The sequence below is a fragment of the Peromyscus leucopus genome, chromosome 1, assembly GCF_004664715.2.
Source record: "Peromyscus leucopus breed LL Stock chromosome 1, UCI_PerLeu_2.1, whole genome shotgun sequence".
NCBI classification, from domain to species: domain Eukaryota; kingdom Metazoa; phylum Chordata; class Mammalia; order Rodentia; family Cricetidae; genus Peromyscus; species Peromyscus leucopus.
Window position 1 is genome coordinate 100,629,151 of NC_051063.1, and position 12,374 is coordinate 100,641,524.

At 39.6% G+C, this 12,374-nt stretch overlaps 2 protein-coding genes across 2 annotated transcripts; both read right to left on the reverse strand.

Moving 5' to 3' along the window:
- Window positions 1–2,278: 2,278 nt before the first annotated feature.
- LOC114706599 (olfactory receptor 52D1) lies at window positions 2,279–3,298 on the reverse strand. The gene has a single exon (XM_028889064.2). It carries the CDS (start codon window positions 3,293–3,295, stop codon window positions 2,279–2,281), a length of 1,017 nt encoding a protein of 338 aa, XP_028744897.2. The 5' UTR covers window positions 3,296–3,298.
- Window positions 3,299–11,042: 7,744 nt separating this feature from the next.
- Window positions 11,043–12,374, reverse strand: LOC114706619 (olfactory receptor 52D1-like). Its single transcript, XM_028889096.2, has one exon. The coding sequence runs from the start codon at window positions 12,369–12,371 to the stop codon at window positions 11,355–11,357; it is 1,017 nt and encodes a 338-aa protein (XP_028744929.2). The 5' UTR covers window positions 12,372–12,374; the 3' UTR covers window positions 11,043–11,354.

Below are 12,374 nucleotides of genomic sequence, written 5' to 3' on the forward strand. Positions count from 1 at the left end.
TTGTGAGTCTCTGTTAACATTCGCCCACAATAGCATATGCTTTTTTTAAAAAAAAAAAAAATCTGAAGATCCCTGCATCATAAATCTACAGGTTATATATTTCCAATAACTCTAATGACCATTAGCAGTTTTTAATAATAAAAATTTTCTTTTTTGATTATGTTGCACATGCTGTCCTGGAACTCACATTGTAGGGCAGGCTGATTTTGAAGTAGCAATCCTCCTGCCCCAACTTCCATAGTGTTTGGATTAAAAGTGTACAGTTCTATGTTCTACTAATGAATTGTTTTACAATTAAAGTACATGCATTGTTTTATTCACTATGTTGCTATTACCCACATCACAGAGAATACTACAGTATAAGCAACTTTCATATGAACCAGGAAATAAAAACTTGTGTTTATTTTACGGAGATATTTCCTTTGTTTTAGTTGTCTGTTACAGATCCCTGGATATATCTAAGGTGTGACTGTATGTAAAGTATATTCATTTCAACAGAATTTTTTTTCTTTCTTTGGGTAGATGCTTTCTTTTCTTATAGATACCTAGGGTTAGAATGACTTCATTCTCAGTGACTTACATTTCATTGAATAAAATGAGACTGCAAACCTTTTCCTAAGTAGCTAACTATTTACGTATTGATGGCCACTGAATGAAGAAAATCTAGTTCCACCAACCCTTCCCCACAATGCAATGGTTAATCTGTCTCCTTGTGGTTTGCTTTGTAGTTCTCTGATGTCTCATGAGCCATTGACCTTCAGTGTGTCTTTTGACAGTGTTCAACATAAAACTTTCATATATACAAAAAAAGAAGGAAACATGGCGCGCGCGCGCGCACACACACACAACACACACACACACACACACACACACACACACAAATATTAAGCCCAAATGTTCTTGAGGAAAATAAAATTTGGGTTTACTTAACCAAGAGTTTAACTAGGTATTTAAATATGTTTAAACGATCTAAAGGGAAATATGTCTGAAGATAGAAAGGAAGGTAAAATATGATTTATTACCAAGATATGTCAGAAAGGATTAGAAAAAAACACATTTTTTAAAACCACAAAACCCAAATAAAATTTTCCGAGGCAGCAGTAGACTGGGCCAAAGACTGGACAAAAACAGAAGTAGCAAACTTGAAGATTTGTCAATGGATGTTTCCTGTCTAAGTAACTGATAAGAGAAAAAAAATGAAAGAGAATGAGCAGAGAGCCTCTGAGATGCTGAGACATGCCAAGTGTATCTATGTACATGCATGGATATTGTAGGAAGAAAGAGAAGTAAAGCAAAACTATTTAAGAATCACAAGCTGAATATTTTCTAAATTCAATGAAAAACATTAATGCACACTCCACTCACATTTGAGAAGCACAACACGTTCTCAATAGAGGAAGCTTTAACAACTACTTAGTGACTGAAGTCAAAAGAAATTCTGCACAAAGGCAACTTGAATTCAAATAAGCTTCCTTAAATGCTTATGAGGACTGCACATACTATTAAAAAATAAAACTCAGAAGTGAAGGGCAAGGAATGTATTGGAAGAATATATAATTTTATTAAGCACTCATCGTATCAATTACTGCCTATTTTATATAGATACTATAAAATAGTTCTAATAATTATATGATGGGAGAATACACAGAAAGTCTTATGTAAGTTGTAAAGCTAGATTAATAATGTTTTGAGATTAAATAAATTTTATAATTCACATTTATTTATTGAACATTTTTATATTTTAGGGACCACTCCAGGTTTGGGCACACACTGTTGATTTATTTAGTCCTTATCACAATCCTAAAGATATTTCCATTATTCCTGTTTCAAAGGTGACCTTACTTGACAAAGGAAGACTTCATAACTGGCTCAAAGCTGAAAGCCAAGTGAGAGAACACATGCAAACACATGTGCTTCTTCAGATCCATGGGTGCACCCATGACCTAGAGCTTTCCAGTTTGGTTTACAGTCACTCTGAATGCCATTCTGATTTCTTTGTTTTATTTCCCCATATTGTGCCAGTAGACTATTGCAACCTTGAGGTGCAGTATTCTCTTCAGAACATAGCTCCTTCCCTTCCTTCCCCTCCTCCTAGCAAATGATATCTCCTTCTAAAATGACAGAACAAAATGTAATCACCTGTATGTTTAAGAGTGGTGGGCAGAGCATGTCATGTTGTCATTAACACATCACAGATTTCCATCCACATGACTATCTAGATGACTAACCTGCCCATGTATTTTTTTGTCATTTTCAAATCTCTGCTCAGAATTAATACTCAGCCTTTCCCTAAACGAAGCAGTCTTACAAGCCGACTCCGAATCTCCTTGGTTCTTGCCCCATAGATAATGGGATTGAGCACAGGAGGCACTAGCACATAGAGGTTAGCCAGGAAGATGTGCACGTGCTTGGGAACTCGGTTGTGACCAAAGCGGTGCGTGAGGAAGGAAAAAAAGGCAGGTATATAGAAAACCAGAATGACACCAAGGTGAGAGCCACAGGTACTCAGAGCCTTGTGTTGAGCATCACGGGATGGAAGACGAAAGACAGCCCGGAGGATGAAGCCATAGGAGATGGCAATGAGGACTGAATCCAGGCCCATGGCCAGCAGAGCCACAGTCAGCCCATAGACAATGTTGACAGTGATGTTGGCACAGGCAAGCCTAGCAATGCCCATATGCTCACAGTATGTGTGAGCCATGACATGGTGACCACAGTAGGGCAGTCGCTTCAGCAGAAAGATGAAGGGGGACACAATAGCCACACTTCGAACTATCCCAGCAAAGACAATTTGGCCTATGACAGTATGATTGAGAATGGTTGTATATCTTAGTGGGTTGCAGATTGCCACATATCGATCAAAGGCCATGGCAAGGAGAACTGAGGACTCTAGAGCATAGATAGAATGGACACAAAACATCTGGGCTAGGCATCCACCAAAGGAAATCTCATTAGCATGGAGCCACAGAATGGCCAGCATTTTTGGTACAGTGGTAGAGCTGAGAGCCAGGTCAGTGAGTGAGAGAAGGCAGAGGAAGAGGTACATGGGAGCATGAAGAGCACTCTCTGTCCCAATGACAAGGATGAGGGCAGCGTTACCAAGCAGTGCTATCAGATACATGACACAGAAAGGGATCGAAATCCAGAGGTGGGCAAACTCCAGCCCTGGGATCCCTGTCAGGAAGAGGGTAGCTGGAAGACTGTCGCTCATATTGGAGGTTGACGTTCTTCTTGGCACATGAAGGGCTCTATCCAAGGGGTGACGGCATGCCTGCCCTGTAATATTAGGTATCATGTTCATCCACATATTTGTAGGTTGAGAAAATTGCCTTTCACTTGCTTAAAAGTTCTTTTAAGATTAATGTTTCCTATATTACTCACCAATGCTTACTCTTACATTCAACACGAGGTATGTATTTATGTTCCTTAACGAATACTTCCTGACTCATCTTGTGAAATGTCCTGTATATTATCTAGAGATTTTTAGCCCATTCCCTTGGATGGATATTTCTTACTTTTCCTTACCCATATCCCCTCCTCCACCATTTGCAGTTTTCTTTGTTTTCTTCTTCTATATATTTTTCTTATTTAAGTTAAGTTTCCAGGGGTCTTCTGTCTCTATTATGCTTCTTAGCCATCTTTAAACTCTTGCCTATTCGATGTGGATTCTATGTTACTTGTAGGATTTAACTTGGTTTCATATATCCATATTCTGAGTTGAGACTTTTTACCCAATGTCAATATTTAATTTTCTATCACTTCCAAAGAATCCACTTTATTCCATGTCACTTCCTAATGCTATGATAACTTTACTCAGTGTCTGAACTTTGGACCCTCTTCCTACTTGCATTGAGATTTCCAGTGATAACACTCATGGTTTTGGCTTGCCCTGCTACTGGTCTGTGGTTGTGGAATCTGGCAAGCTGGAATCACTACACACCTTCTCCCCCTCTTTTTGCTCCAGTGTTATTCCTGTGCAGGATTTCCAACTATTGTTGTGAGAAATCTGCTACTCTGTTGGCATCTGTGGCTGAGAAGATGGGGACAGACAGAGTACAAACATAGTTTGGTTTTCTTGCTTCAAGAGACTGCGTGAAAGCATATTGAACTTGTGTCTCACTTGGTTTCACAATGGGGGCCCCCTTCCAAATTTTCCCTAGTCATTATTGAATCACTGTGGTGACTGGGTTTTTGAATTCTTGTTTAGACAAATACAGTTTAGTCAAACTTAGACATTAGTGCAGTGACTCTGAGAGTTTTTTTCCCCCTTAAATCAAACAGAGTGTTGTTTTGGAATCTGATTTTAAAAGCTTACCTGTACAAGAGGTATCCATTTTGGTGAAGTGTTGATTGTTGCAAAGGAGTACTGTGTGGGTCCACAGCTACTCTAAGATGTACTACAGGAGCACAGAGTTGTTTGGGAGAGAAAAAAGAGGTGTAGTGGTTTGAGCAGGTGCGTACCTATGCTTGAAGCTTCGTTGGAGTGGAAGGTGGGTGTCTTTGCAAATTCAAATGGGTGTGGCTTGAGAGAGTGGGGAGACTCAGTGTTATTCCTGTTGAATTATGTGCTCCTTTTAAAGTTTTCTGAACTCTCTGAGTGTCTTCGGCTCAGCTTTGTATTCTAGCCTCCTTTGGTCACCTGGCTCATTAAATGAAGTTATTTATTGATTCATTCTGTAATGCTCAAGGGTAAAGACTCAGGTGTCCTCCTCTGAGGAGGCATTTGCTGTGCACCCCTTGAGGGAGAAAGAAAATGGGAAGTTGATGAATGAGGAAAAAATTGAGTGAGAAAAAAATTGTGGTAACTTTGGGAGCGAAGTGGAAATTAACTACTTGTCTGTGCTTTACTCTCTGTTCTGGTCTTGGTCTTTCTTCTTTCCTTGACTCCCTTTTCTTTCTTTCATTCTGGAGTGCCCAGTTATTGTAGCTCACTAGTATTCTGTGCTTGGGCTGAAAGATTTATATGAATAGAGTAGTAAGTGGTGGTGAATGCCCCTGTGCCACCAGATGCCACTTAAAAACACAGTCTAAGGAGTTGGAGAGATGGCTCAGCAGTTAAGAGTACTGGCTGCTTTTCCAGAAGACTTGGGTTTGAGTCTCAGCACTCACATGGCAGCTCACAACCATAAGTTCAGTACTAGGGAATATGATATCGCTTCTGGCCTCTGAAGGCACTGCATGCATGTGGTACACAGACAATATTCAGGCAAATATCTATACACATAAGATACAAATATGTACAGTCAGCATGCACAGGGCCTATACAGGTCTAAGCCAGATAGGGTCCCATTGCTGAGAGAGGAAGTGAACACCAATCCCTGTCTCTAAGCCAGAAGCTATCTCTAATTGATAACCACTCACACGAGAAAATTAATTTTCTCATTTCATCAGTTATTAGACATAGGAACAAATATTCCAGGAAACATTTTCCCTAATTAGATGAATACAACTTCCTCTTTTCTTCAAATTACTTCATGTGTCCAATATTGATGAAATTGAACACAATTCACATTCAGTCACTTTTTTTTTTCATTTTTCTTTCTTTCTTTCTTTTTTTTTTTTTCAAGACACGGTTTCTCTGTGTAGTTTTGGTGCCTGTCCTGGATCTTGCTCTGTAGACCAGGCTGCCTCTAACTCACAGAGATGCCTGCCTCTGCCTCTCGAGTGCTGGGATTAAAGGCGTGAGCTACCACCGCCTGGCTACATTGAGTCACTCTTAATTTTATTTATGTAAAGCAGCAAGCTGTAAGAATGTGGTTTATATAAACAAATTCACTGGGAATGACTTGTTTCTGCCATGTAGAACATGTACCATAGCTAGAGGTCAGCAACAGTTCGAAGAATTCTGGTTGTCTGAAACCTACACCCTTAGACTCTGTGCAGAGGTATGGTATGCTGGCGTGATGAGGTTGGCTAAAAGGGAGACCTTGAAAAATCAACTGCTGTTGCTAATGAAAAGTTAGGTGCTTGAATGATACTACATAAGTAAGATATGGAGAGTAACAAGTCAATCCCTTCTCAGTCTTTGCCTTTCCATGCTGCCTCCAAGGCTTCCTCTTGGCAGGGTTATAACAGGCTGCTGACTGGCAAAGGAAAAATGTAGGCACAGCCTATGCATCTTAACCAGAGCATAGAGGCTGGTTTTGGAGCTAACAGAGATAGCTTAACAATCATCACAATGATCTTTGGTACCTGTGTGGTGCTTTGAATGAGAAATATCTTCCATAGTTTCAGGCATTTGAACATGTGGTCCCCTGTTGCTGGTGCTGTTTGGGGGAGATTTAGGTGATACAGCCTTGCTGGAGGAAGTACATCACTGTGGGTGGACACTGAGACTAAGAATCCTTGCCTACTTCCAGTTTGCTCTCTCTGCCTCATGCTTGTGAAGAAGTGAGTTTTCAGCTTCCTGCTCCTGATGCCATGCTTACTGTTTGGTGCCATGGCTCCATCCTGCCAACATGGACTCTTATCCGTCTGTAACCATATACCAAAATAAACTTTCTCTTAAGTTGTCATTGGTCATGGTGTTTTATCGCAGCTACAGAACAGTAACTAATACACTGCATAAATGTGTAGAATAAGTTGAGTGGTATTTTATGACTAAATATGAAGCATGTAAAAAAAACTAGAAGGTAGTTAATTTTCTTATGTCTTGCTGTAGTTTTTTTCTATATAATTTATTGTAAGAAAAACTGTATTTTTTTTTTTTTTTTTTTTTTTTGGTTTTTCGAGACAGGGTTTCTCTGTGTAGCTTTGGAGGCTGTCCTGGATCTCGCTCTGTAGACCAGGCTGTCCTCGAACTCACAGAGATCTGCCTGGCTCTGCCTCCCGAGTGCTGAAATTAAAGGCATGTGCCACCACCGCCAGGTGAAAAACCGTATATTGATAAATATTTTATGGGGCTAAATTCTATTAAGATTGGATAAAACATTGTAATGTTTCATAAAATAATTTTTAATTGAATAATGACTATCTATGCTATGTATATCTTCTTGAGAGTGCAAACAAATGTGTGTATATAATACTCTTATTTTGTCTTTAAGTGTCATCTACTGAGTTTTGAGGATAGTTATGAGTATGTGGGTATTTGCCTAAGCATTGTCAATGAAGACCGAAGTTATCTTCACAGCTCCTAGCACGTTTGTGTCTACATGGAGGCCATGGCTACGAGTTCCACTCCACTAGTCTCAAATGGTGAATGGGTGATGTGAAGGGAGAGATAACACTCAAGGCGTTGCCGATGTGTGCCATGCTAAGCAAAGAACTCCTTTGTACTTATGATACAGTTGTGGAATGTGAAAGATATTCTAATTTCCATTTTAGGGATCTGAGAACACTGTAGTTTACGACGTAAGCTCATGGAACTGGTAAGCGACTTACTTGGTAATCACAAGTCTGATCCAAAAGCTGTTGCCTCAAATGTAGTATACTTCATTCCTTTATCCTATGGTGTTCTTGGGTTACATCATGGTCCACAAATATGTGCATGTGTGTGTTGTGTTTGTGTAGCTAGTGTGTGTGTGTGTGTGTGTGTGTGTGTGTATGTGTATATGTGTACAGAGACGATCTCAGTAGTATTGACAGTGTAAAGATCTCTGAAAAAAATATTCTTTTAAAGCAATGAGGAAATATTGAAAGTATTTTAGGGTCAACCTTTTCAGAACTCTAGCTATTAAACAATGACTTGCATTGATTTAGAGAGTTTTTTAATGTAAAAACAAAGCTGAATTATGTTAATATCAGTGGATTTGTGCATTGTAGTTTTTCCTCATCCAATCCTCTATTTTCGAGCTCTTTAGTTACATGTAAACAACAGCTTGGATTCAGAGTCAAAGCTTGTAACCTGGTGCCACTCAGAAGGACCAGACATGGGTGGAACTGTCTGTGTCCTTTACAGTGACTTTGATGCTTGGGTTTCTGCTCCTTCCCCTGAAAATGCAGGTTGCAATTCTGTCTAAATGTGGTAGGATCCAGAGCTCTCCCCATGCGAATAACCTTTTCCCCATGGATGACTGTTAAAAGGCAATTATATATGATTAACTGTGTAGCTCTATGTGACTTCAGAACATTTAAGGCAGACAAGGTGCTATCTTAAAGATAAGACTGAGAAGTTGAGGAATAAGTATTTTTATTAACATGAATTAATTACATAATTTAGTGGGTTTCATGGGATATTTCCCTACAATGTATCATGCACTGACCATGTCTACGGGCCTTTCTTTCTTTCTTTTTTCTTTTTCTTTTTTTTTTTGGTTTTTCAAGACAGGGTTTCTCTGTGTAGCTTTGCGCCTTTCCTGGAGCTCACTTGGTAGCCCAGGCTGGCCTCGAACTCATAGAGATCCACCTGGCTCTTCCTCTCAAGTGCTGGGATTAAAGGCGTGCGCCACCCCCCACCCCCCCGGCATCTACGGGCCTTTCTATTCCCTCCTGTCTTCCCTCATATCCAGTGTCCATGGTCCCCTTACCATATGGACTGCTTCAGGAATACACCTATGGATATACAATTTAAAGTTTTTAAAGTTTGTAAAGTATTTTAGTGCTTCCTTTGGTAACATATATACTAAAGTGGAGTGATACAAAGTAGATTAGTATGGCCCCAGTACAAAGAGAACACATGTATTCCTGGCTAAGAAGTCAATATGTATGTTCTCATAAATGGATAAAAGGTGTGTGATGTGTTGCACATAAAAATAGCTTGATATAAAATTTATATTACAAATGTGCATTACATTCCAGAACACTATGCTGTATACCATAAATAAATACAATACTTTAATTTTTTTTTTATGTATCTGTTCTTTAAGAATTTTACACCCAGATACAATGTGTTTTTACCACCACTCTCCCCCTTCGACTTCTTCTGGAATGGCTTGATTTGGTAGCCATAGCTGCTGTGGGTTCCTGAGGGCAGAGCCCTCTCATAGCCAGAAAGCATTCTCTCACATAGACCTTCCTCCCCTATGGCTCTTGCAATCTTTCTGCTTCTCTTCTGCAATGTTACCTGAGCCTTGGGTGAGGTGGTCCAGCATTTGTGGTCCAGTACTCTTCTCTTCCTAATGTTCTGCACTTTGACTAGTTGTGAGTCTTTGTTAACATTCGCCCACAATAGCATATGCTTTTTTTTTAAAAAAAAAAAAAATCTGAAGATCCCTGCATCATAAGTCTACAGGTTATATATTTCCAATAACTCTAATGACCATTAGCAGTTTTTAATAATAAAATTTTCTTTTTAGATTATGTAGCACATGCTGTCCTGGAACTCACATTGTAGGGCAGGCTGGTTTTGAAGTAGCAATCCTCCTGCCCCAACTTCCATAGTGTTTGGATTAAAAGTGTACAGTTCTATGTTCTACTAATGAATTGTTTTACAATTAAAGTACATGCATTGTTTTATTCACTATGTTGCTATTACCCACATCACAGAGAATACTACAGTATAAGCAACTTTCATATGAACCAGGAAATAAAAACTTGTGTTTATTTTACGGAGATATTTCCTTTGTTTTAGTTGTCTGTTACAGATCCCTGGATATATCTAAGGTGTGACTGTATGTAAAGTATATTCATTTCAACAGAATTTTTTTTCTTTCTTTGGATAGATGCTTTCTTTTCTTCTAGATACCTAGGGTTAGAATGACTTCATTCTCAGTGACTTACATTTCATTGAATAAAATGAGACTGCAAACCCTTTTCCTAAGTAGTTAACTATTTACGTATTGATGGCCACTGAATGAAGAAAATCTAGTTCCACCAACCCTTCCCCACCAATGCAATGGTTAATCTGTCTCCTTGTGGTTTGCTTTGTAGTTCTCTGATGTCTCATGAGCCATTGACCTTCAGTGTGTCTTTTGACAGTGTTCAACATAAAACTTTCATATATACAAAAAAAGAAGGAAACATGGCGCGCGCGCACACACACACACACACACACACACACACACACACACACACACAAATATTAAGCCCAAATGTTCTTGAGGAAAATAAAATTTGGGTTTACTTAACCAAGAGTTTAACTAGGTATTTAAATATGTTAAACGATCTAAAGGGAAATATGTCTGAAGATAGAAAGGAAGGTAAAATATGACTTTATTACCAAAGATATGTCAGAAAGGATTAGAAAAAACACATTTTTTAAAACCACAAAACCCAAATAAAATTTTCCGAGGCCAGCAGTAGACTGGGCCAAAGACTGGACAAAAACAGAAGTAGCAAACTTGAAGATTTGTCAATGGATGTTTCCTGTCTAAGTAACTGATAAGAGAAAAAAAATGAAAGAGAATGAGCAGAGAGCCTCTGAGATGCTGAGACATGCCAAGTGTATCTATGTACATGCATGGATATTGTAGGAAGAAAGGGAAAGTAAAATGAAGCTATTTAAGAATCACAAGCTGAATATTTTCTAAATTCAATGAAAAACATTAATGCACACTCCACTCCACATTTGAGAAGCACAACACGTTCTCAATAGAGGAAGCTTTAACAACTACTTAGTGACTGAAGTCAAAAGAAATTCTGCACAAAGGCAACTTGAATTCAAATAAGCTTCCCTAAATGCTTAATGAGGACGCACTTACTATTAAAAAATAAAACTCAGAAGTGAAGGGCAAGGAATGTATTGGAAGAATATATAATTTTATTAAGCACTCATCGTATCAATTACTGCCTATTTTATATAGATACTATAAAATAGTTCTAATAATTATATGATGGGAGAATACACAGAAAGTCTTATGTAAGTTGTAAAGCTAGATTAATAATGTTTTGAGATTAAATAAATTTTATAATTCACATTTATTTATTGAACATTTTTACATTTTAGGGACCACTCCAGGTTTGGGCACACACTGTGATTTATTTAGTCCTTATCACAATCCTAAAGATATTTCCATTATTCCTGTTTCAAAGGTGACCTTACTTGACAAAGGAAGACTTCATAACTGGCTCAAAGCTGAAAGCCAAGTGAGAGAACACATGCAAACACATGTGCTTCTTCAGATCCATGGGTGCACCCATGACCTAGAGCTTTCCAGTTTGGGTTTACAGTCACTCTGAATGCCATTCTGATTTCTTTGTTTTATTTCCCCATATTGTGCCAGTAGACTATTGCAACCTTGAGGTGCAGTATTCTCTTCAGAACATAGCTCCTTCCCTTCCTTCCCCTCCTCCTAGCAAATGATATCTCCTTCTAAAATGACAGAACAAAATGTAATCACCTGTATGTTTAAGAGTGGTGGGCAGAGCATGTCATGTTGTCATTAACACATCACAGATTTCCATCCACATGACTATCTAGATGACTAACCTGCCCATGTATTTTTTTGTCATTTTCAATCTCTGCTCAGAATTAATACTCAGCCTTTCCCTAAACGAAGCAGTCTTACAAACCGGCTCCGAATCTCCTTGGTTCTTGCTCCATAGATAATGGGATTGAGCACAGGAGGCACTAGCACATAGAGGTTAGCCAGGAAGATGTGCACGTGCTTGGGAACTCGGTTGTGACCAAAGCGATGGGTGAGGAAGGAGAAGAAAGCAGGGGTGTAGAAAACCAGAATGACACCAAGGTGAGAGCCACAGGTACTCAGAGCCTTGCGTCTGGCATCTCGAGATGGAAGACGAAAGACAGCCCGGAGGATGAAGCCATAGGAGATGGCAATGAGGACTGAATCCAGGCCCACAGCCAGCAGAGCCACAGTCAGCCCATAGACAATGTTGACAGTGATGTTGGCACAGGCAAGCCTAGCAATGCCCATATGCTCACAGTATGTGTGAGCCATGACATGGTGACCACAGTAGGGCAGTCGCTTCAGCAGAAAGATGAAGGGGGACACAACAGCCACACTTCGAACTATCCCAGCAAAGACAATTTGGCCTATGACAGTATGATTGAGAATGGTTGTATATCTTAGTGGGTTGCAGATTGCCACATATCGATCAAAGGCCATGGCAAGGAGAACTGAGGACTCTAGAGCATAGATAGAATGGACACAAAACATCTGGGCTAGGCATCCACCAAAGGAAATCTCATTAGCATGGAGCCACAGAATGGCCAGCATTTTTGGTACAGTGGTAGAGCTGAGAGCCAGGTCAGTGAGTGAGAGAAGGCAGAGGAAGAGGTACATGGGAGCATGAAGAGCACTCTCTGTCCCAATGACAAGGATGAGGGCAGCGTTACCAAGCAGTGCTATCAGATACATGACACAGAAAGGGATCGAAATCCAGAGGTGGGCAAACTCCAGCCCTGGGATCCCTGTCAGGAAGAGGGTAGCTGGAAGACTGTCGCTCATATTGGAGGTTGACGTTCTTCTTGGCACATGAAGGGCTCTATCCAAGGGGTGACGGCATGCCTGCCCTGTAATATTAGGTATCATGTT